The sequence below is a fragment of the Peromyscus eremicus genome, chromosome 15 (genome assembly GCF_949786415.1).
Source record: "Peromyscus eremicus chromosome 15, PerEre_H2_v1, whole genome shotgun sequence".
Taxonomy (NCBI): Eukaryota; Metazoa; Chordata; class Mammalia; order Rodentia; family Cricetidae; genus Peromyscus; species Peromyscus eremicus.
This window is the reverse complement of record NC_081431.1, coordinates 12,557,403-12,583,561: the sequence shown is the minus strand read 5'-3', so window position 1 is coordinate 12,583,561 and position 26,159 is coordinate 12,557,403. Positions and strand designations below refer to the sequence as shown.

Genomic DNA, 26,159 nt, shown 5'->3' with positions numbered 1-26,159 from the left:
TCTTCAGAAACTTGAAAGAAGCCAAATGAATAACCGCCTGGCTCAAGAGAGGCAGACATGGTAGGTCACTTGTCACTGAAATTTTCAAGCAAAAGTTGCAAGTCTGCGCTTTGATGGAGGGAACTAGATTCGATGACTCATGTGTCTCCTTTCAGCTCTTGATAGATTTCTTTTTCCAGTCCGAGGATTATAGAGATCAATTTTGGAAAACCATTCCTAGAAAATAACCACTAAGACTTTTCAAAAGCAACTTTTCTACTTAGGAATATTCCTACCAGATTCTTTGGAGGAACAAACTGGACGTGTAGCTCCCGGTAGAGGCCGGCTCTCCCTGAGTGAGCCGGGATGTGTCATCTGACATACTACCCAGAAGGGACACACCAACAGCTCCCACCACAGTCTGATCTGATACATGACATGTTGTCATCAAAGATGCTGCCCAAAGGCACAGCATTCCCAGGTGTCAGCTGTATGGTGAAGCTATCCTAACAAGTCTTGGGACACAGGCGAGCAAAGCCTTATGAACATGGCCCCTTAAGACCAGAGATGGAGGCAACACTCCATATAACAAGGTCCCTTACTCTGAAGGTTTTGGGAGGCCCGGACAAATCTGACCTGGGTCCATCTTTGTCATCACTCAATAGACCCCTGAAGCACAGTGCTCCATGGATGATCACAGCTCTTCACACTTCTTTCTGTGGTACTAACACAACCATCGCCTGACACAAGGTGATGCCCATGACTCCTAGGTTAGGAGGTTTAACAGCCACTGTCCATCTAGTTGACGTGGAAAGATACCAATTTGGATATAAACATGCCATAGGCTTCATGTGGGGCACCTATCAAGACAAATGGAATGTACTATTAAGGTGCTTGGCATGGACTTTTACTTAACATATATTTTAATGCTGCCTAGTTCCTGGTTTCTAACTGAAGTATCTCTGTTAATTTGGGTCCTAATGTTTATGCCAAGCAACAAGAAGACTTAATTACCATCAGCCAAATGCACCTCACTGAAGATGCCAGGTAACTGACTGTCTGAGAGAACCAAACCTTCTAGCTAACTCACACCTTCAATCTCATTCACTGCCTCAGGAGAGTAGAAGAGCGGTCGGTCAAGATGGGTAGGAATGTACAAGAACTACATTTTGAATAAATAAAAATAAACCCCAAGAAAAACCAAAAACAACCCCCAGTAACCTGAAAACCCAATAATCTTAACTCGCTTACTAGATCTGTGCGTTCGTTCACCATTCAGATGGAATATGAAAATATTCTGGACTGTAAACACGGTGACATGTGAAACATGTTGTGAGCCTCCTTTTCTAAGCTCCTAGATCATCTCACTCCTGATTCAAAAGAACGACGGAGGCAGTGCTTCTGAATGCAATGCTAGATTTATTATAGCGTTTTTATTAACAAGCTTTCGCCCGACAGTTCTGATTGTGTTGGTACAGCAGGCACAGTGGCTTCGAGGTTTGGCATCCGGCAGTCTGTGGAACTGCACTTAAATCTCACAATGCCTCTGCAACTTTGTGGACTGTTTGGGCAGGCCCTGTAGCCAGCCTTCCCTATGAAATGGCTGAATATAAACTTTGGTTCATTGTGATTGGAGTGTTCTGAGTTCACATTTTCATCAGCCTGGGGCAGGCTGGGCTCCACCTTCTGCGCCTTGTCAGCCTGGTTTGGTAAACTAGGGACCTTGGTTTCTGTCCCTCCACTGCCCTCGGTGTCCCCCGTGGCTCTGCTTTTGCAGAGTCCCCTTTGGTTATTCTCAGGATGGCAACAGGCTCTTTGGAAAGACTCAGCGCTCCTGCTGACCGACTGTAATGGCTCCGCTGTCCTGGGAAGATGGTCATCCATGCTCTGAAGATTGTGTATGCCGCTGTGACCAAGCTGTTCTTGGGCCTGAATGCACTGCACTGGGTGGAGAAAAAAATTCCTCGGCTGAGAATTCTGCATCCCTGGTGGCAGCATGTGCCGGGCGGGATGCATAAGGACCTCGGCAGCCTGGTGTGTGGCCTGCAGAGGCGCCACCACATTCTGAATCTGGACAAAGCTGCTAGCAGTGGAAGCACACTGGTGGCATAAGGAGTCACCTGCAGTCATCTGATGGCAAGAGTGAGGGCCATATTTTAAGTGTGTGTAGGCATTTGGGCAGCTACACCTCTGATTGAGAGAGAGGTGACACATGGCGTCCTGCTCCAGACAGGGCTGTAACAAGGATGAGCCTGGCTCATTTCTGGGGCTTTTGGTGAGGTCGCTGTTATAGGCTGCAGGCACGGGCATCCCTAAGTTCTTGGCTTGGCCATTGAAAAATTCGGAGCAGATGTGTGGCTCTTCATAAGCGTTCTTCTCGGAGGCGGTGCAGCTGTGAGATGCCAGGGGTTGTAACTCATAAAACTCATGCTCCAGTTCAGAGTTTTGGCCCCTGGCGTCTACACGGTAAGCACTGGCGGTGGGCGTTTCACTTGGTCCCCTGTCACCAGGATCTGCAGACAAGGTGTGGGAAAAGGCACTGCACTGGAGCTTTTTAGGCAGAGGGATCTGGCCACAGGTGCCCTGTGGCCCAAGGCACCGGCACAGGCACTGGAAAAAGAAGGTGGCGAAGGCCCAGCTGATGCACATGACAAGCATCATGAAGGTGCCCAGCTGGGTGTAAGCTAGGACCGTGGACGGCATCATCATGGCCCCCGCCACAAAAGTGGTCAGTGCAGCCATAGCAATCGCAGAGCCCATCCGACTCAGAGAGAAGATGACCTTGCCCTCACGGTCGGGATCTGGAGCCAAGCGATAAGCCACCCCGTAATGGACGGCGAAGTCTACAGACAAGCCGACTGCAACCGAGATGGTGACCGACTCCAGCACATTCAGCTCCCAGCCCAGCAGGACGAGGGACCCAACCGTGACAAATATGGTTCCAGCTATGGAAATGATAGCGTAAAGGCTTATGATGATATTCCACGTGGTCAGCAGCATCACGCTGAACGCAACAGCCACTGAGAGCCCCATGGCAATGAGGGTGCCGTCGGACAGGCTGTCCTGCAGGTCATAGAACTCCAGGTTGCTGACAAACCAGCCGTGGCTGAGGCCCTCAGGCGCCGAACTCAGCTCGCTGGAAATCCACGAGTCCACCTCCTTGTAGAACTGCTGCATCTTCTCGTAAGCCAATGTGAAGAGGAAGGTGCTCTGGAACTCCAGCACCACAGCCCTGATGGTATCGTTGATATCAAACCTGGGCCCGGGGGTCTTGTTATTCAGATGGTACCCTGTACTCCTGTCCAGCTCCATGATGGCCTTCTTGATGCACAGTTCGAACACCTCCTGCTTATAGGGAAAGCTGCAGTGGCTGCAGCAGGGGTACAGGGCAGGCTCATCACAGTCCTGGTTCTCCATCCACTGCTTGAAGGTCTCAATGAAACAGCTGGTGAAGTCCTGCTGGTCAGTCTGGTAGAAGAATGTCTGGTTCCTCAGTTTTTGACAGAAGTGCAAAATCCAGGCCTGGGAGGCTGGGCTAGCAATGTTGAAAGTGCTGTCTAGTGTCAGCTTCCCTTTGCTCTTGGGGTTCAGAGGGTTGCCGCTGTCTTCTGGGGACACACCCCAGATGACCGTGATGGGCATATGGAGCTCCTCTCCGTGGTGGACCCTCTCAAACATGAAAAGCTTCTTGAACTCAGCGTCATAGCGCTCGAAAGGATGAGAGGATCTGAACACCTGGAATTCAGATAACTCCAATGAAGGCAGCTTCATCTTTGGGTTTATGCACACGATGTAGGCCCCACCTATCGTGAGGGCAAGGAACCAGACGAGCCAAAGGTAGCGAAACCTGATGACGATGCATGGTAACACCTTTTCAAAAAAAATTCGAGATGCTTCCGAAACGGCAAAAAGGACCTTGCGGCCCTTCTGACAGACCACTGCCCAGCAGCTCTTGTCATAGGCTTGTGGCTGGGGCTTTCTGAAGCAGCTGAATATATTGGAGGGGAGGTACCGCTCATGCAGGACAATGACAGCTGGAAGCCAGGTGACCATCAAGACATAATTCACCAATATAGCGGTCCCTGCGTATACCCCGAAGCACCTGATTGCTGTGATGTTGCTAACGTAGTTAGCGTAAAAGGCAGCGGCCGTGGTGAAGCTGGTGACGAACATGGAGAGGGCCGCGTGCTGCAAGGTGATGCTCACCGCCTCTGACGTCTCTGCACGAGGCTTGTCGAATTTGGTGTAGTTCCAGACATCGCACAGGACAAAAGCATCGTCCGCGCCAATTCCGACCAAGATGATGAGTGCCGTGAGGTTCATAAAGGGAAAGAATTCAAAGTTAAATACAACTCGGTAGAGGAAGTAGGAGACGATCAGGGAGCTGATGATGGCGAACATGGTCATCAGAGTGATAAACATGGACTTGGTGTAGACACACATGATGAGCAGGACGATAGCAATGGCTATGGCAGGATACACAGTATCCATGAGGAGGTAATCCTGAAACAAGCTGTGCTTGATGCCAAATTCGATCCCAGTGACGGTGGTGATGCCGTCCGAAGAGTTCCAGTTTTCAAAGTTGTCCAGGTAAATGTTCATCATGCTCTCCCCTTTCTCGGTGGGGGAGAAGAGCATGCTGTATTTTAAAGCTGGCACGGCATAGTCAGCCGTCTTTGGGGTTATGAAGTCCTTGTCCACCAGGTAGTGGAGAATCTGGTACACAGCGTTGTATTTGGTACACTTGCGCGGCACGCTGGTGCACTTGAGCTGGTCCTTCCTTCTGGCCGCCTTGTCCCAGCAGTCCGGCCCCAGGGTACCGTTCTGGTAGTGCTTGGCACAGGTCCGAAGCAGCTTCAGCGTGTGGGAGACATCTCGCTCGACAATTTTCTGACAAGATGATCTGTTATTCAGAATGGCGATGTAATTCCCCAGGGTCCAGCTGGGACAGCAGGAAACAGCGGTGGTCCTCTGGCAGAGGTCGCTGAACTGGGGGTGGGATCTGATCTGTAGAGACAGACACGCAGAAGGACTGGAGTTTAAACAGGCTCGCCAGCGGCAGTTCACTCCTGCCTCTAGGGTCAAGGAAGGTGCAGAAGCTACACCATCCTCTTTCACGGCGTGTGTTGGTGTGCACACAGGTGAGCATTCCCCCCCCCCCAAGATCTCATATTACAGCCATTTCTACAGGTTGCTCGATTGCGAACAGCAAACTCCTGTTTGGGAATGGCATACAAATATAACGCCATGTCAACCAGTACTGAGTTGGGCTTAAAAAGGGGGATAACATTAACACTTGCTTAGCAAACAGGGCTTTTCAAAGCCACTGTGGAAGTAATGAAGTGAACAAGTTGGAAGGAAACAGCTGTCCAACTGCTCTCGTCCTTAAAATTCTGGTTCTTGGCATGAGAGCTTCGGTGACAAGCCACCAAATTCCCAATAAACACAGTTGAAGGCAAAGATGCTGTTCCTGAAAGTACTCTATGGCTGCAATATGCCCCCCGAATTCACACCTTACACTCTGATCCCCAGGGTGACAGTCCTGACAGGCAGAGCCTTCTGGGAGGTTTCAGTGGATTAGTGACCTCATGGTGGCAGTTCAAGAGAGTTTGTGCCTTTCGGTGCGTATCATGACACACAGACGGCATTACCTAAGAAGACAGGTCCACTGGAGCCTGAATCTGCAGACCCTTTGATTCTAAACATTTCCAGTTTTTAGACCTGTTAGAAACCAATCCGTTGCTGACAAATTATTTTATCTAAGGTACTTTGTTACTGCAGTCTGAACAGACTAAGACAAAACTCTGTTTGGTAAATCAAATCAAATCAAAAGTGACAGGATTCAAGGAAAAACTTAGACTAAAATTGTCTTCTGAAATAAAGTGAGAAGGGTCACTATTTTAAGATTAAAACATTTTTATATCTGAATTTTAGTAAGTTAATAAATATAAATAAATAAAAAGTAGAACTTTTTATTCCTCTACATCCTCAAGTTTATTCAGGTTGGCTAACCCTTTCTGGGGAACTCTTCTCTGTTGGTAAATGGTGGCTGAAGCACTTAGGAACTGTGGTGACTCTGGGCTGGTGTGGACAGTGTTTTCTTTAGAATGCTGTCCCTGGAAAGGCTGGTCTTGTCACAGTGAACTACTAGCACTCTGGATATGAAGGTGGCTCAACTCCACTCTTAGGTTAGATGAACCACCCCTTTCCTGGGCCTCACCAGAGACTTCAGATCACAGGGAGCAGAGCTGAGGAGGTGCAGCTTTATCACTTTCCTTCATCTTTATTTACCAAAGGTTGTTCCAGGGAACCACTCCAAAGGTCAGAAAGGGTGTGGAGAGTTTTTCTAACGTGATTTCAAACAACCTGTACCTTGATTAAACTAGGATTTGTTAACTGTTCATTAAAATATCTTTCTAAGACCGAGAAGTTGGCTGACACACACAATCGTTTTGGAAACCAGACTTATCTAAGACCCAAGTTACATATTATTTCCTAAGGCCTGGGTAAACTGGAACCAATGTGTGGGAGAGGTGTGCATGGTTCAAGGCGGCTGTGGGTTGGAACTGCAGGTGAAGATTCACTCTGATGTTCGAAGTTTCCTAATATAAAGTTGTTCCTTTTGGCTGAGCATGGTGGTGCACACCTCTGATCCCAGCACTCAGGAGGCAGAGACAGGTGGAAACTCTTTGAGTTCAAGGCTAGCCTAGTCTACATAGGAGTTCCAGGCCAGCCTGGTCTACACAGTGAGACCCTGCCTTAACAAACCAAACCAAGACAGAAACAAAACAAAACAAAAACTCAAAATTACTTGTTTTGAGTAATTCTTTACGGAAGTAAAGAAAAGTGAGTCACAGTTATTATGAAAATGCAACAGAGTAAGTTTTACTTTCACAAAACTTCATTTTAAAGCTTATTTCTGAAAACACATAATTACTACTTTATAAAACAGGCTAATCCCAAGCTTAAAAATTCATATATGTTGGGAAAAATGAGCTAGTAAGTCATGGAACCCTAAAGTAGCATCTCCAGTTTTCACGGCAGAGAGCAGTTTACCCCACAAAGAAACTACAGGGATCCCAGCTAGAAGGGGCTACTGAAATGCCCCAGCAGAACTAAAGGAAATAGTTTCCAGCTACAGCTGGAACAGGGGCATGGCAGTGTATCCTTGCATAGGCCTTTTTCTAATAAGAGTGGGGGTTTACATGTATATTTGACCAAAGATTAAAAAGTTGGGCATTATAAATACCAACTACTTCTTTGCTGGCTATTATAAAAAAATAAATAACTGCTAGTTTGCCCCCAGGGAACAATGGTGTTGGCTGGTTACAACATTTGGGAAAACTGCTTTTAAGGCCTCATATAGGGTAAGAAATAGGATCGCAGAGAAAGGTATCATGATGGGCACCCTCTAACGATTCCTTCAGGATACTAGCATCCTGAAGGAAGAACTGGAGCACTGCAGACTGCCCACACTTCCAGCAAGCAAGGCCCTACATTCCCATCTGTCCATCCATTCAAAACGCCATCTCTGGGCACCTGCACCAAGTGAGAGGGCCACTGAGGTCCTTCCCTTAATTTACTCTCGGAGCAGCAGAGAAATCAAAGATCAGAGCATAATGTGACAAGCAGTGCATTACAGAGACATATGGGGACCCGAAGAGGAAGTGCCCAAGTCTGAAAGTGCCGCATCACAGTGGCAATAACTAGTGATTTGTGACTGGGGTAAATACAGAATCCCATATTATAGTCTGAGGCAAAAAGAGACTAGTAGGCAGGTATCTCTTTATGCAGGGGGCAGATGTATTCTTGTCATACTTTTGGAGTAACTCCCAAACCTTAGGAGTTTATAAAAATAAAACGGAGTTTACGAAAGCAAATCCCTCATGAGGAACACAGCCCTCTAATTCTAGCTATTCACCAACAGGAGTCTTGGGGAATCATCCTGCTTATGTGGTTGTGACATGTCGTTGCACAGTTCCCTAGTTAGATAGTAGCAGGGGTGGAGCTGACTTAAAATAGGGGGTAAAAAGAGAGGAGAGAGAGAAAGGAGAGCCCAGTAGTGTTTAAGTGATACCTTAACTTTAAAAACTACTGGCTAAGTTGGAGGTATTTTAAGAAGCCAAGAAAGGAAAAAAAGAGGAAGATTAAGCCCCCAACAGTAGGTTCATTCGAGTCCTGAACTCTCCGCCTGGTAACCAAGCTCCCACACACAGCTGAAGGAAGCTTAGAGGAGAGTGAAGGCAAAGGCCCCTTGAAAGAAGCATCAGAAAACATATTCCAGGTCGTCCTGAGCTTCTGGGGGATTCCAGCAGTCCATGAGAGTTAATCTAGTAAGACAGAGTCTTAGACACCAATTTTCAAATCCCTTTTAGAGTGCGAGTCCTCAAAGCACCAAGGTCTGTAACACGCAGAGGCTAACACAGGGAAAGTGCTCACAGTAGAGTGGAGCCCAGACCCTTCCGGTTACGAGTGTATGTCAGCAGGTGGGTCCTACAGGACAGAAGCAAGGACCAGAGGGGGTCAGGGAGGCGATGGAGGCTAAGAAGGGGACACCTCTGTGGGGAGGGGACAGAGCCACTCTTTCCGGAAGCCCCCATCTCTCTGAATTAGGGGCACAAGCGGCATGTAATTTCCGTCTGGAGAATCATCCCAGCAGAAGACCAGGGAACACCTGGCCTCACTGAGGCACGGCACTCATCACCAGGGTCAACCACTGACCCCTCAGCTCTTCTGCTCTGGATCATGAGGTTGGTCCATTGGCTTGAGAGCTGTCACTAACCAGTGCTTAACCACAGTAACAATGGCCGAGGGGTGGGAGGAAAGACTGCCAAGGACTCAGAACACCCAAACAAACACCAGTTCCTAATGCAGCTCCAACTGGGGACTGGAAAACGCCAGTAATTACAGCAGTAACCTCAAAGCTGAGCTGTTGACCCAATGGACATTTTATCCTTTCTTTTCCAGAGTAGAAGCTGAGACCAGAATCCAATCATGTTTGCAACTGGCTTATAACAGGGTGTTAATTTAATAAGTTAAAATTAAAAGCATGTTTTTTGAAGTAGATCTTTAGGTTCCTGACTGCCTGTTTATTCATTTAATGCGGTTCGGCAACTGCCCCACCAAATACTCCTTTGGGGGTGTGTTTTGGGTGTGTCTCCCAAATTCTCACTTTGTAAGCATTCTGTTAAGAACTGGGCTGATGAGATGGCTCAGTGGGGAAAGGTGCTTGTGGCCAGGCTTGAGGACCTGAGTTCAACCCCCAGGACCCACACGGTAGAAGGGGAGAACTAACTCCTGTAGGTTGTCCTCTGACCTCCACATATGCACTATTACATGTGGACCCAGACACACACACACACACACACACACACACACACACACACACACGAAAAGGAACTATGTACACAAGACAAGGGCTGGGGAGATGACTCAGTCTGTAAAGTGTGAGCATGAGGACCTGAGTTTGATGCCCAGAACAAGCCAGGCACGGTAATATGTGCTTATAATTTCAGTGCTGGGGAAATGGAGACAAGTGGATCCCCGGGTGTGCTGGCCAGATAATCTAGTGTACTCAGCAAGTCCCAGGCCAGTGCAAGACCCTGTTGGTGTCTGAGGAAGGATATCTGAGGTTATCTTCTGGCTTACACATGCACGCATACATATGAATTCACATCCTTGATTTACCTGGCCCCCAATCTCCTTCCCCCGCCCTTACCCTCTCTCTCTCTCTCTCCCCCCCTCTCTCTCCCTCCCTCCCTCCCTCCTTCTCCCTCCCTCCCTCTCTCTCTCCCTCCCTCCCTCCTTCCCTCCCCCCTCTCTCTCTACACACACACACACACACACACACACAGAGTGTGGGGGAAATGTTCCCTTCTTCAGCATTAGGAAAAGTTGGGTTTCTAAAACATATATTTGTTCCAATCCTGATTTATTACCCCATTGGTGACTTTGGCCACTGAAAGGAAATTCTGGTCTTGCTGGCTGCTTGTTAAGCTTGCAGCTCACAGTGGGCAGACGGCGAGCTATACATTCTTTTATACTGTCTCATCGTTACTTTTACCTTTCTTCCCATCGTTTCCCCTTTATATGATTTTTTTCACTTACTTATTTTCCTGTTTAGGTGTGCCTTTTTTGTAAGCTACCTTACCAGGATCACTTGATACGTACATATAGATGGAGGAAGTACTATACTGTTTTCATTGTTGAAAGCTACTGTGACACAGTATTGCTTACCAGCTTTTTAAGTCTCAGAGTTTAATGTGCATTAGAGGAATTAACTGCTATCAAACTGATACTTATTCCAGGCCGTGCTGACTCTTTAAGGGTCATTCAAGTAGGAAACAGCATATACAGTAAAACAAAACCAGGGCAGGAGTATCGTCTTCACTATGGAAGCACAAGGTCTGGAGGGTAGGGCAAGCTCAGGAGGCAGATTCGGCTGCGTTCCAATCTGCTACTTACTTCTGTGTCAAGTTTCTCCATCTATACAATGGTACTGTAGCTCATACGCTGTTGTGGGGATGACTATGACTTATCAAAATGTTTAGAATGCACACAGTAGTCCTTGAACACACAGAGTCTCCAGAAGACAAGGTCTGAAGACCCAGGGCAGGCAGAGCACTGAGGGGTAAGAGGCATCCATTCAGAGTCCTCATCCAAGCTGAGAAGACAAGGAACCAAACAAGCTTCGCTGCCCCAAGCCCACCTTCTCATCTGGTGAGCGGTGCTGCTCTCCAAGCCACGGGCCTACAGCCACCCATTATAAACACCCAGCATAAACTATGCATGCACTAAGTACATAGAGGATCTAGCGGCCAGTGGAGGAAATATGGCAGATAAAACCTGATCCCTGACTAGAAAACTCCAGTCTTTTTATAGATCACTTGTCAGTTTGATTGGTTTGGAACCAAAGACGAGGAAGGTGACATGGACAGAGAACTGAAGCCATAATCACCAGTAAGGTCACCCCCAAGATGTCAAATTGCTTTTCCTATGGGAAAATGGTGTAAAGCCAGGGCATTGGGACCAGCTCACTAGGAGAACTGTGAGGGAATACTTCTCTGAAGGAATTCATCAGCACAATGATACTGATGGTCTGGGCGACACTATGGGCCCTTTCTACCCCATATTTCACTAAGATGCTCCACTGAGAGCACAAGATGGGAATTGTTAAGCTAGGTTGTCTAGCTAGCTCTTAACAGGCCAGGTGCTTGGGTTTGGGACTAATCACTGGTTTTGTATTTTAGAGTTATGCTAAGAACATACCGAGTTCCTTCTGCCTGGCTATCATCCTTGGACAGGTCCATTAGTGATGTCAGACAGCAGTTTGGGCCTGCTCAAACTGTAGCCCTTCCACACCCAGGGGTGAATGACTTCATGTCTCTGGACCTGACATCTGTGTGGCTCTGGAGGAGTCTGACAGGAAATGTTTATCCTAAATCCTAGTGTCCTCCAAAGCAGCAAGGTATTTAGATCCTAGGGCAGTCTGGATTGGAGCATGGGGATCATTGAGATAGAAGCTGTATTAATGCCTTTTGATTACCCCCCTCTTTCCAAACACACACACCGCCTAGCCTGCTTCCTAAGTTCTCTTTTGAAATCATTGGCTGGAATGACCACTGCTTGCCAGAAAGGCGGGCATATAACTGCATAATGACAATGCTGAGAACTGACTCGGGGAGGGGCAATGTGCAGAACAGTGGAACTAAATAGAGAACAGAGAATACAGTAAGAAAAGAGACCGTCTGAACTGTTATCCTAAAAAGAACTGTTGTGAAATAACAGAAGATCATCATGGTGAGAGAATTTGAATGGCAAAGGAAGAGAGTTCTTTATTAAAGACGGCAGTGTGTTTTAAAGATAGGGAAACACAAGGACACTTTGATGCTGGGATCTGGAGAGCAAAGCCTGCCTGCTGGAGCTTGCTTTTGGTGGTAAGCCTTGCAGGCATTTCATCGGTAAGACACCAGGGCAGCAGCAGACGTTTCCATAACATAACTTTATTATGCTGAAGAGATTTCAGCTGTATTTTACATACCCTGGAATTATCCACATCACACATTGACTTAATTGCAGGTAAATTCCACAGTGTCTCCCCTCCTGCTGGAGCAAACACTACTCTGGAATAGCCATCACCTAGTAGGATGAAGAGAGGGGAAGAAAAATGTTACAGGTTATTTATTTGATAAGAGTCAGAATTCAGAAACAAATCAAGTGAGAAACTGCACAGACAATTCATTATCAGTAGGGAATTCTTTCCTTTGATAAATTCCAGGAGAAAATATGCATGTCTGTGTGTGTGCTGGGTGTGGGGGTGCGTTAGTGCCACTTCAGCTCAAAGCCTGTACCCACTCGCTACACGGGAACCTTGTAGTAACTATATAACAAATTGATTTCTGATTATTATAATTAGGAAGAAAATGCTGTAAACTTTGAGCAGAAAATTAACTGAAGGTCTCTCTTTGTTTCCTTAATGGCATAAGAAATGTTAGGATGCTATACAGCAGAGTATCAAAAAGGGTCATAAGGGTAGCTTTTTTGGCAGCTGACTACAGAGGAGAGATGGTGGGTGTCTGAACTGTTGAACTCACACAAGAGGCCACCTGAGTGCTGAAGCATGGTGCCACCAGGACCACATGAGAACTGCACATCCTGGCTGTGCTCAGGCCTGTGCCACCAGGACCACATGAGAACTGCATATCCTGGCTGTGGTCAGGCCTGTGCCACCAGGACCACATGAGAACTGCATATCCTGGCTGTGGTCAGGCCTGTGCCACCAGGACCACAGGAACACTGCATATCCTGGATGTGCTCAGGACTACTCTCCCACCCCAGAGTCCAGACAAAGAACCTCAAGTTAGACTAACACAAACTGTTTGAACAAGGTGTGCCATGTACAGGAAGGGACATGGTCTTTAAATCAGATCTGGCTGTAACCAGGCCCTGCTAATCACCTGTGTGACCTTATGCAAGCAACTGCTAACTTCTTTGGAACTACTTCCTCATTTGTAAACAGTGACAAGATCTATGTCAAATAATCATGAGAATGAAATGGAAAGCAAGTGCTCCAGGAGACTGCTTCTGTCTGGGTTATTAAAAAGGTTTAGTACGTATCAAAGAAAACAAAGTACATTAAATTTTACATTACTCAAATGCCTAACTGCTTTCACAAAATCAATTGGCAAATCATCTTTACAAATGGTTTATTCGTGATCATTCCATGGTCCTTAGCAAACACCTGTGTTCACCAAATAGCTACTGTCTTATGTAGACTGAGTTTGAGCATGAAATCAGTCCCATGAAAACAAGTATTTCATTCTCACCGAGCTCAGGAGGGTTTTCCTCAAGCCAGAACTTACCGCTCAGAAGACAAGTATTGGTGTGGACTACTGGAAACAAAAGCTAGACTTACTTCCTGAATTTGCTATTGTTCTTGGTAAGACATTAACAAGTGTTGATTGAGCAATTATAATAATACTTTGAGAGGGAAACACAACAAAACAAAAACTAGCCCCAAACAGAAATAATCAGAATTCAGTTTTTCTAATCTGTTTTAAGAGGCAGAAAACGTTGAACTTGAACTTGCATTGCTCCCTAGAATTAGTATAAAACCTGAATCTCCTCCTCTCCCCTATCTATCTGAGATATCAAAATCTAAGTGAGTTCTCTGGTATCTAATGAGGCAGGGAAATATACAACGAAGGGGGTTTTCAACAAGTTGAAATCAAAACAATGTTACTATTAATGTCTGCTGAGTCAGCAGGTATTGCCCTCAATCTGCATTCTTAATCACTCTGACCACTGAACATCTAACATGTCATCTGCAGTTCCTTACCACCTCCTGTCCATCATCCCCTGGCAGCTGCCACCTAACAAGCCGACTGACTTTACATGTAACTGAATGCCAACATTTAGAGATCCGTGGCTCCAGGGCTCTAGCATCAGCACCACGACCACACGGCCTTCCCAGCCAGGCTGACCCAGCATCAGCACCACGTCCACACAGCCTTGCCAGCCAGGCTGACCCAGCATCGGCACCACGACCACACGGCCTTTCCAGCCAGGCTGACCCAGCATCAGCACCACGTCCACACAGCCTTGCCAACCAGGCTGACCCAGCATCAGCACCATGTCCACACGGCCTTTCCAGCCAGGCTGACCCAGCATCAGCACCACGTCCACATGGCCTTGCTAGCCAGGCTGACCCACTTAAAGCTCTAGGCCTCTGCACCACACTTTGCTCACCTCTCTATTTCCACTGTTAAAGTGATGGAGCATGGTTCCCTCTGAGCTGGGCCAGTTCACCCCTCATGATCCCTCATTTCTTGGAGGTCACCATAGTGATAGAAAAATTAGTGTGGACACCCAAACAGTACAGGTACGACAGCCAGTACCGACATACTACAGCCAAGAGTTCCTGGACTCAAGTGACTCTCCTGTCTCAGCCACAGAGTGGCTGGGTCTACAGGCATGCACCATCACACCTGCAAGTGGAGAGTTCTTAATATGTGTGCTTTCACTTAAAGGTATAGAACTTTTTTTACTAATAGATTATTTCAGGATTCAATTAAAAAAAGTACTTGTTATTTGATCCAGAAATAAATAGGAAAAAGGATTTGGCATGACTTGAAAGTTCAGAAAAGGCAGAAAATTTTATCACTCATTTCCTTCAATTTGAACGGAACCCTTTCCTTAATTTTTAACCCCACATGCATTCTGACTAGTGGCTGAGCCCCAGGCCGAAAGTCCATTACTCAGCTGACACCTCTGACTACAGATCCAGGGGAGCTGTGGAGTGGGCAGCAGTTTCAGACTCTGCTCTCACTCGTCTTCCCGCCAGGAAGCTGCCGAGGACTTGGCCCATCCAGATGTGCACTCACTTGGAACATCGCAGAAAAAGCTGTCTTTCTGGAAGTTCCAGTCGACTTCTCTTCTCTCTCTCTCATGATGATCCTCTGACCATCTGTCCTCCCGGTGGCTGAAAGCGGAAAAACAACTTCATCTTTGATAAAGTTCTAGCTATTTCAAGGAGATAGGCAGATTCTAACAGCACAACCCTAAGGTTCCAACCTATTTCAAATCTGATACTAAGCTGGAAAGATTCATGTGAGCAACATTAATTTTTCATGTGTAAAGAAAAAAAACCTCACCTCACCTTTCATCATAGTACAGTCAAGACATTTTAATGACAAGTTAAACTTAATGGCAAAGGAATTGAGCCTGGTAGTTTTTTTTTTTTTTTTTTTTTTTTTGGTTTTTCGAGACAGGGTTTCTCTGTGTAGCTTTGCGCCTTTTCTGGGACTCACTCTGTAGCCCAGGCTGGCCTCGAACTCACAGAAATCCGCCTGGCTCTGCCTCCCGAGTGCTGGGATTAAAGGTGTGTGCCACCACCGCCTGGCTGAGCCTGGTAGTTTTAATTTAACCTTTTTGCTCAGGCATTAAGAAGGATTCATTAAGTGATATTTTATTTAAAAGTCATATAAAGTAAATGATTACCTTTTGGCTTGCTCTTCTGCATACTTGTAAGGATAATTTGCCAATGTTGCTTTGTATCCTGTATTTTTCATCATGTTATTCCACGTGACCAGCCTTTGGCCTATTGCAGTCCCTCGTGGTTCAAAACCCTATGACAAAATATTACACGTTCCCATTAGTGTATTCCATTTCCCACTAATTACGGTTATGTTAATGACTTCAGAAAGCAACATCAATGTGATGCAGAGTTTTCAACAAGAAACGTAGGCATTTCTCACTACTACAGAGGTGACCCGTGTTAACACACTGCCTCTCAGATAACGATCATCTCTTTGCTATGACAAAGTCATCTGGTTCTCTAGTTACATGTCTCAGGAAGTGGGAAAAGAAACTTACCTGTGCCCAAGCATTTAGTAAATGCTTAATTCTAATTGTAAAAATTATGGGCAAATTAAATTACGTTATACATTGTTACAGTGTTTTACCAAGAGTATATCATTATCTTTGATCACATTTTTCTCTTTATTTCACCCCAGAGGAACATTTACTTAACAGATTCTATTATATCTGAGAGGTGAGGAGAGATACACAGTATCAAAATCTTTAGGAAAAATTCTTTCAGAGTATGTACATTCTTCAATATGTTGCTCCTTGATTAAACATGGGGACAGAGAAGTGGGGACACCTTGCGCTTGAGTTGAGGGTGAGCAAGTTCCTTGACCTTACCTAAGAGCATAGATAACACATCTATTTGGGTTTTTGTTTTGTTTTGTTTTTTGTTTTTGTTTTTGAGACAGGGTTTCTCTGTGTAATAGACATAGCTGTTCTGGATCACCCTGTATAGACCAGGCTGGCCTCCAACTCAGAGATCCACCTGCCTCTGCCTCTGGTAATAAAGAGTGTTGGGATCAAAGACATGCATTGCCACACCCAGCTGATAACACATCTTTACTTGCAGAAAGAGAACTTTATGGTTACTGGTGGCTGCAGTAGGTTTTTAAAGAAATGGGAAGCTGGGTATAGTGGCTCAGACCTGTAATCTCAGCACTCACAAAATTGAGGCAGGAGGATGACAAGTTCAAGGAGCTACAGTGTAAGATTCTATCTCAAAACAAAGGAAAGGGCTGCTAACAGAATGTACCATACATTTAAGTATTTAATCCAGGCAGACGGTTTGAGGCTTAGGACAGGTCAAGTTCTTCTTACCAGCAGTGGGTCAGAGAAGTCGGGAAGCTCTGGGACTAAGACTCCCACCAGGGCACAGACCACGATGAGCAGAGTGCACATGCCCAGGACCACCACGGGCCAGTCGGCTAGCAGGGCTGCATAACTACAACGCACAAAGCAAGCAGAGAGGACCTCTGAGAAGCAGTGTGGAGGTAAGGCTACACACAAGAGCAGTGTTAGATCCCCAATTTTAGACCAGCACAGGTATTCCCCAATAGGATTATAAGTATTTATACACATTGATAAAGAATACTTCAAGGTCATCATCCTTTTGTTTTTCTGATAAAGTAGCAGTAGTTAGTAGCCACAGGCTACTAGGTCAGTATAGGCAGGTTATATGACAAATAAGAGTTTGTATCTGTATGTATGCCTGGGAAGAAGATGACTAAAAAGCCACATTTTATAGGCACAAAACAAAACAAAAAAACAGAGACTCTATCTTGCAGTGTCTTTCAGAACTTCTGTTTCTGTCCTTATTTTCTTTCTCCATACCTTTAATCAGCTCTTTCAAAAGGGAAAAAGTCTATGAACAGGTTCATGTAGTACAATCCAAAAAACACCCACATCATACTTCCCAGAGCCCCTTCTTCCTTTCTAGAAATAAACTAATGAAGGTGCCAGCAGACTGAGTTCACGAGGGCGGGGCAATACTCTATTCAGTGCGGCATCAGTGCCTAGAACAGTACTTTGTAGGAGGGCCCAATTCATTTTCACTGACTAGTGGAGCACTGGCCCAGGTTCCCCAGCCCCTTGGCTCCGCAGCCCCTACAGGTTGGCTCCAGTCTCTTCCTCCACCTCAGAACCTTCCTGCATTACTAACTCCATCACTGGCTTTCCTCATACGCCATCTCTGACGGTGAGAGCCACTTCCGTACCCCCCCCCCCCCGACTGTGCTTTGCCGCCCTCTCTCTGACAGGTTGAACCAAGTGCCCCTCCAGAACCTTGTCAGACTGCACTTTCTCTCATGTCATAGAGCGTCTGGGAGCTTCCAGTCACTCCAGTCTTTATTAGAAGAAGAAAACCCCGTAACAGCCAGTGTGTGACTACTGCTCTCCAGTTCCCAACAACGGCAGCTCACTTGGCTACTGGGGTGCCTAGTTCTGGTTCATAGGAATGTCTTTGAGAACATGCTAGCAATTACAAATCAGGGGGGCTCTACATGCTGGGAAATACTGCTGTATAGCCCTTCCCATCTCCACGCTCAGAGTGCTGGCTTTGAAGTTCCACAGAATGGACTCTATGGTATGTGTACTTCAAATTACCACTCTAATAAAATAATAACACACAATATAGTTATGCCTTAAGGAGCTTTCCCTGGCAGTTCCCCTGGCAGTTCCCCTGCTTGTTCTTTTAAAATAACTACATAAATAACAGTTTATACTTACTGCACTGTTAGTACTCATGAGCCCTACACAGACCACCATCTAAATCTTTCTTATGTCCACCTTAGTGGAGAAGCTGAGGCATAGACAGGCTAAGGAATTAGTGAAACCATAGAGCTTTCGGTAATCTGGGTCTAGAGTCTGACTTTTAACTACTGTGTTCCCATCTGTTTCTTCAAACACAAGTGGAACTAAAGACACGAGGAAGAAGTAAACTTGCCAAACTCTTCAAATTCACATTTGAAAATTTCTATGGCTGGAGACGTGGTTCAGCTGATAAAGGCTACCCACACCCCAAAGACAAGAGCTCTGTCCCCAGTGCCCATAGCTCTCTCCAACTACCTTTTCTAAGCCTTGACCCCAGCACTTGGGAGGCAGAGGCAGGTGGATCTCTGTGAGCTCCAGAGCAGCTTAGTCTACATAGGTGAGTCCCAGGTCAGCCAGAGCTACATAGTGAGACCCTGTCTCACAGAGAAAAAAGTTCTAGCTCCACTAATAGTTCATTTCTCTCTGCAAAGTCACATAGACCACAGGACACTGAGGTGAATATCATTTGCCTGATTGCAAATTCTGGATTTAAGACTTCACCAAAGGAAGGAACATTTTGTTAGGCAAGACAGAATTGCCTTTAAGGATAGCTAAGGATGTAATGGAAACATAGGAATCCCAATGTGCTGCCTGTGGCTGTTCACATGTCCTCCCTGAGGGGCCACATGCCCATTGCAAACACCCTCCCCACTTTCTCGCCTACTCCACCAAACCCAGTGAGGGAATCACTGGGTCTGAAGCCCTATTGCCCTTGGTCTGAGCAGCACTTCTGAGACATTCTGTTCACCACTCTATACTTTAGAAAGAGCACTTTACACTAGACCCTAAAATACCAGCCTGCGAAATGAGGATGGCACCAGACCTAAGCGCTTATTCATTACATTCTAAAGGGATCCACTCTTTCAAATGAACCCGAGTGGTTCCTTCTTACAAACATGTTATCAATAGAGGATGGTGGCCTTGAATTGCTTAGTTTTCATCTGTAGCTTAATTTATCCAGAATGACGTTTTGCTTGGTGTTCTCGAGAAATATGCACACATACACAGAGACTCTAAAAATCTCTTTGAATAACTGCTTTCTTTCCCTTTGAAAACATTTGGTTTTGATTTCACACCCCTGCCACATGCCACATACATGCACCAGTGACATGTGGACACTTTATAGTTAGTTCTTTAGTGCATTCTTCTACACACATTTGACCTCACTATATCACAACTCCTTCTGCACACAGATGTTTCACACTGGCCTCTCCTAGAGACAACTGTTCAGTATTGCCATTCTGAGCATGCTCAGTGCTGTGGGGACATGCACAGTCATTTAGACAAGTGCTTCTCCTGAACAGCACAAACTGCTGACAGGACTTCTGTCCCTTGTGCTGCCGAGGCCCAGCTATGGGCACTACAAATAAAATACAAATGTTTCATGTGTGATATGAAATCCAGACACTGGTTATACTATCACGATCAAAAAAAAAAAAAAAAAAGAACCCTATAAAACTGGGAGGAGTAAAGGCAATTTAAAATGACCTATAAAATACACACAGACACACCTATAACATTTCACTTCTGACCAACAGTAAAGTATGTGCACGTTATTTTCTTTGAAAAGTGAACCACACGTGCATTAGAAAAATTTTTAAAAGGACTGATCCTTTTACGCAAGCTGCCCTGCACATCAGGTAACACTTATCCTGCCCCACCTGCTCTAACTGGGAGATGTTTACATAGGAACACAGCACAACTGTGGCTGCAGTCCTCTGTAACATCTGGATTAGGCAGGGAGTGACCTGGAAAGGCTGGGGGAGCCTCCCTGCGGGGAGGGCCTGCAGCTCTGTCTTGGCCACCACTGTATAAAGTTCATAACATCTTTCAGTTGGCCATCTCAAGTCCTCTTAGTAACAGCATGTCTTAAATGTTTCTACGCTCCATGACTCTGAGTGAGTGGGCACACTGGCTCCCTGGTGAGGATGGCACTGTGTGCTGGACTGGCATCCACGGGAAGTCCCTTGAATATACTTACAGAGGCTCAACCTTATTGCCAGGCCTCCTCTGGAAATAGACCAGAAATAGCTGTTAAGTGAGTGTCTTACAGAACTACCTTATGGTCAGGTCACTGACATCACAGGAAACCCCACAGTGAATTATTTGCTTCTCTCCTGGCTTACCCTTTGTGGCCTCTCCAGAAAACTGCTCTCTGCACAAACTCCCCTGAAAGGGTGTAACTTGACTGGATGCCCTTTCCTGACCACCCCCCACGCCTTAACCCTAGTAGTTTTCACTCTCCTGATTCTGGCACTGCCCAAATCAACTTAATGGTCTTGGTTTCCACCTTACTGATCTGAGGAATTTTAAGATCTTGTGTCCTCTCTGCTTTCCTAAAGAACCCTTCCTCCCCCAACTTATTGCTCTCCCCCAATAATCCTCCCAACCTCTCTTATCCCTTAAGGGCAGGCATTTTCACAATGTGTCTAGTGGCATCAGTTGTTAACCTAATGGGAAGAACAACTCAGATTCGAAAAAGTTCACACACAAAAACAGGACACACAACTCTTTCCTTCGTGTGAGGTTACAACTTCATCGAATGGTACATCAAATAGTAAGATTTAAGGCACGTGTGAATGCAAAGACTGGCAGATAGACCTGTGCTCAGGAACTCACAGCTAAGTGCAGACATCAGACAGGTTTCTACAAAAGCAGGCAAACGGGCGCCTTCAGAATAGGGCTGATGCCTGGCCAATGAAAACGAAGAGGTTATTTCCAGGAGATGTGGGAACTGGAAAACCAGGAAAGGCTTTTCTGAGTAAGTTGTATTTATAGGTAGTTATGCTAAAAGGAAGAAATTAAGAGTCTTAAAAAAAATCAATTTGGTAACAGAGGAAAACCCAAGTCTTTTCAAAATGTTAAAATTTTAGTCTGCTGAGAAAATCATTATTTCCAGAAAAATGAGATTATTTTTGTTAATATGGCATGTTTATTTGTATATCTTTTCCCATGTCTCTGTCTCTCTTCCAGGAAGAGGCAAAGTGGAAGAATTAGACAAAGTATGGCCATTACATACAGCACAACAGAATATGACCAGGGACTGAAAAGGAAGGAACTTATGATGACCTGGAGGGCCTCATGCTAAACAGAACGAGTCAGTCAAACTGGACAAGAGCTGGATGATTCTCCTCAATGAGATACTTAGAGCAGTCAAACTTACAGAGACAAAAAAAAGTAGCATTGTGGTTGCCAAGACTATAAGGAAATGAGGGTAATTGTGCAGCATTTCAATTTTATAAAATGAAAACATGAATATATATAATATGAATATACATAAAATGTCACAAAATGGTGCTCTTCAAAATAGTTAAAACTCAGGCTGGGGAGCTGACTCAGTGGATAAAGTGCTTGTTCTGTGAGCAAAAGGACCCGAGTTTGGATCCTCAGCACTGGGTAAAGCCAGGCACTGGGGACTGAGACAGGCAGATTCTGGGAACTGCTTCCTGGATGAAAGAGCAAGGTTAAGGGTCAGTGAGAGGTCTTGTCTCTAAAACTAAGGTGGAGAGTGACAGAGGAAGGGAGCTGACATTGAACTCCAGCCTCCATACCATGCACACAGACGAGAACCCCTGGCCCCCAAATAGTTAAATTGCAGATGCTGCTTAGTTCTGGAGCCCTTGTTTAACAAGTGCTGAGCCCTGGGCCCAACTCCTAGTGTCACAAACACCCCAGAAGGTTACAATGTAATTCATACATTATCTTTTTACCAAAATCTTAAGTGTTATTTCAACCAGGAGAGTTTGCTAATGAGAACTTTATTTTAGACAGTGAGTGCTCCCCTTGGGAGGCTGAGTTTTGCTCTAGACAGTGGTTCTCAACCTTCCCAATGCTGCAACCCTTTACTACAGTTCCTCGTGTTTTGGTGACCCCCCCAACCATAAAATTATTTCATCTCTGTTTCATAACTGTAATCTTGCTACTGTTACGAATCATAATGTAAATATCTGATATGCAGGATTACATGTGACCCGTATGAAAGGGCTGTTCGACCCAAAGGGTTCATGACCCCCAGGTTGAGAGCTGCTGCTCTAGACAGTGAGTGCTCCCCTCGGGAGGGTTGGATTCTTCTCTCTTGAGCTTCTGTGGCAGCTGAATCTCCCAGGTCACTTCAAGCGTGAGCCACTGTGGCATCACGGCGTCTCACAAACGCCTGTAGCTCTAGCTTCAGATCTGACACCACTGGCCTTCAGAGGCATCCACACTCACGTGCACATACCCCATGACACACACACACACACACACACACACACACACACACACACACACACAAAATTTAAAAAATAAAAAAATTTCCACATAAACAAATACCTTCATCTTAATACAGTTACAGGTTTTCACAAAGAAAAACATCTAATGCATTTGAAATAAACTAGCATTAATTCAAGTCACACTAGTTGGCAGGATGGTAGACACTGTTATTCAACAAATAAGATAATGGAGGTGCATGTGACCCTGCCCCCTCCTGCCAACAAAAAGGATAGAGAAGCCAACTTAAATAGGAAAGAATGCAAAGTAGCTAGACAAATAGAAATGCAGACTCCAAGAGAATTTAAAGGGTAAGAAAATCTACTGTAAGTTTGAAAGGTACTTTTATAGATGTGTGGTTCTGAAAGCAGTCAATGTATAAGAAATGTATTTTTCCTTCATAAAAATATGAATGAAAAAGGTGGAAAGAACAAAGCGTAGAAAAAGCAGAGGTATGGAAACTGCAGAGAAGTTTATTAGCAAACAAGATGACTGAAGTTACTCTACCTTCTCGGGAACTTGAAGGGTCTGGATGGCCTGGAAAAAAAGGAAAAAGCAAAGAAATAATGATCAGAAACAAAGCTGTGCAATGTAGACGCCCCCAAGCCCTCCACATGCCAACGCTTGACTTAGTATCCCTCCCATGAAGACTCCCAGGAGGGTTAAGAGAGATGGCCTAGGGGATGTCAATACACACAGAGAGATTGAACCTCTACTACAGGGCCTCTGTACTCCAGAAGACATGATCACGTGGCCGAGAACAGGTGAGGAGTCCTTTGAGCATTCCTGATGGAATCCCAGCAGGACCCTATGGCCACCAGATTCACTCCCCTCTCTCTGACAGGAGTTCTCATCCCTAAGCCTCCAGTCTAAGCAGCCTCCTCTCACCCCCCAACATGACATCAATACCTTCTTGTGCTAAAAATATTCCATTTTCTCTTTGAGATACCAGCTGACTCTCTAGTTTTCAATTTCTTACTGCTTAACCTCCCAATCCACTTTAATGAGGATGGGCTTGTATTTCAAATCACCACCTTTCCATAGTGTCTGTAGCTATTCCCTCTAATCGCTGCCCACCCAAATACATAATAACATTAAGCTTGCTAAAGAAATCCCAAACTCAGCCTCAACTTCTGAACTCTTTATCCCTACTAGATCCATTAATTTCTCATTTGCTGGCCCATGGTAACCTTTTAAATAAATATTTGGTGAACAAACAAAGCCCACTATTCATGTTTCACTGCTCTAAAGCACAGTGGTTCACAGTGTGGCCTGAAGACCACAGGGAGTTCCTGAGACCCTTTTATGAGGTTTGTGAGGGTGCAAATATGTATCTATGGAAGGACAGATTTTCTTCATATACTTCGAACAGGCTGCAACACACTGCCTTCAATCAAAACCCTGTTCTGTTCTGATGACCACACATCAGAGAGACCCACAAGAAAAGAACAGGGGTATGCACACCACAAGCTGTATTGTTAAAGTATTTTTCATAAAAAATGTTAACTTATACTAATATATAATGGACTTATTATATATAGCTATTTTCAGTATTGAAGATTGAACACAGCCTCACATATACGAAGCAAGTATTCCAACAGACTTACTAAAGACTCTCTTCTTGAAATTTTTGAGAGAGGATCTCACCAAGTTGTTTGAGCTTGCATTGACCTCATTCTGCCGCCCAGGCTCGCCTCAAATGTGCCATCCTCATATCTCACCCTCCTGAGTAGCTGGCATTACAGGTTTGCTTTACCAGGCCTGGCTTACTATTATTCATTTATGTATTTATGTATTTAGTTTTTTAAGACGGGGTTTCTTTGTGTAGCCCTAGCTGTACTGGAACTTACTTTGTAGGCAGGCTGGTCTTGAACTTAGAGAGATCCACCTGTCTTTGCCTCCTGAGTGTTGGGATTAAAGGTGTGCATCACCACTGCCTGGCTATTATTATTACTATTATTATTATTATTATTATTATTATTATCATCATCCAGGGTCAATACCAAAATGGCACATTTCGGCTATTACACATCAAACAAAACCTCTTTCCATTTGTGTAAAGGGGCCATGAGAACAAAAGTTTGAGAATGACTTCATTAATACAGACAGTTCATGTGACTTATCTGCCGACCTAATGACTGTATTTCCTAGCTTCCGATGCTCCCCAAGTGAAATCTATTGCAACCCACTGCACTCAGAGGAAAGAAAACAACCTGCAATGCTACCTGGAATTCTCCACCCCCCCAAGCTTTGACCCCTCCCACCCCAAGCTTTGACTCCTCCCACAGTTCATAGCCTACTCTGGGGTTTCTTTCTCTCTTTCTTTCTTTCTTCCTTCCTTTCTTTCTTTCTTTCTTTTTTTGGGGGGTCATTCTCAGTCTTTAAAAAAAATTTTTTTTATTCATTTGACATACCAACCACAGATCCTCTGTATCTCATCCCTCCTCTTGCTCCTCCTCCCTGCCTTTCCCTTCCCCCTCCCCCTCTTCCAACAGGGTAAGTTCCCCCATGGGGGCACAGCTAAGCCTGGTACATTCAGTTGAGGCAGGACTAAGCTCCTCCCTGCTTCATCAGGGGTGAGAAAGGTTTCTGACCATAGGTAATGGGATCCAGAAAGCCAGCTCATAGACCAGGGATAGATCCTGATCACACTGCCAGGGGCCCCTCAAACAGACCCAGCTACACAACTGTCTCCTGTATGCAGAAGGTCTAGTCTGGTCCCGTGCAGGAGTGAAAGTTTTCTTTCTTATTTTCATTTCCATTTGTCATTAAATTTCTTTAAAATGTATTTATCTAATTCCCAGCAAAGCCATGAATGATAGACAGGCTCCCAAACCATGGACTTTGCATTGTAGAATGCACTGTGTGTGAATCTGTTTCTACAAAAGACATGTGTTCTGCATTTCATGCTTTATTCACAATCTATTAAAAAGGCCACATTCAAGAAGGGGGAACAACTGCTGAGACCAGAGGTCCAGAAATGGATCTTAGAGAGCACATGTATTCTGATTCCATTCCATCCCCAGGTTCAGAGATGACCTCCCCTGGCTTCTGGCCACTTGCATTCTCAGCCACAGAGCTGTAAGGAGAACTGGAGCTTCTTTAAGAAAAACTGTTTTTATTTGAAACAAAATTACATAGCCTTCCCTTATCACTTCCCCTCCTCCAGTCTTTCCCATATCTTCCTCCCACTCTCAAATTGAAAGCCTTTTCCTCTGATTATTATTGGTGTGTGTGTGTGTGTGTGTGTGTGTGTGTGTGTGTGTGCGTGTACGCACAAATATATAAATAAACGCAGCCGAGTCCGTTGTTGTTGTTGTTAGCACTGCACTGGACAGCCACTAAGAGGGCTCTTATCTGGGAGAGGCTAATTTCCCTCCCCTCAGCAGCTAGGACTTATGTCTAGGGCTGGGACCTGCAGACTCCTCCCCTCCCACATGGACACTCCCACTGAGAGTGCCAGTGTTCCAGTCCTGTGGATGCGGCCCTTGCTCTGAAGCGCCTGGATGGCTGGTTTGCTGCTCTCCGAGCTGTGCCTGTGTGTGCTTCTATAATCATGAAAGAAGGGACAACCGTAGTACTAATCTGCACATAAGAGCTTTCTTTTTTTGAGAGAGAGAGAGAGATGTGGACTCAAAGTCTGTTCCTAGTAAGAACAACATAGACGAGGTTTGTGCTTTGAAATAAGACGACATTACATACTATATAAAGCACAAAAGGTTTGCGCTTTATAATGAGGCTATATTCACAGCATTACT

The 26,159-nt window shown here is 45.3% G+C and overlaps 1 protein-coding gene across 1 annotated transcript in view; it reads right to left on the bottom strand.

Annotated features, from left to right (window-relative positions):
* Nucleotides 1–348: 348 nt before the first annotated feature.
* Disp1 (dispatched RND transporter family member 1) overlaps nt 349–26,159 on the bottom strand; it is a 165,263-nt gene continuing 139,452 nt past the window's right edge. The window contains exons 4-9 of the mRNA XM_059280215.1: nt 22,909–22,938; nt 16,663–16,786; nt 15,478–15,605; nt 14,862–14,959; nt 12,020–12,117; nt 349–4,986 (exon numbers count right to left, since the gene is read on the bottom strand). Coding sequence (XP_059136198.1) covers nt 1,402–4,986; nt 12,020–12,117; nt 14,862–14,959; nt 15,478–15,605; nt 16,663–16,786; nt 22,909–22,938 — 4,063 coding nt within the window. The 3' untranslated portion in view covers nt 349–1,401. The remainder of the gene's footprint in view (nt 4,987–12,019; nt 12,118–14,861; nt 14,960–15,477; nt 15,606–16,662; nt 16,787–22,908; nt 22,939–26,159) is intronic.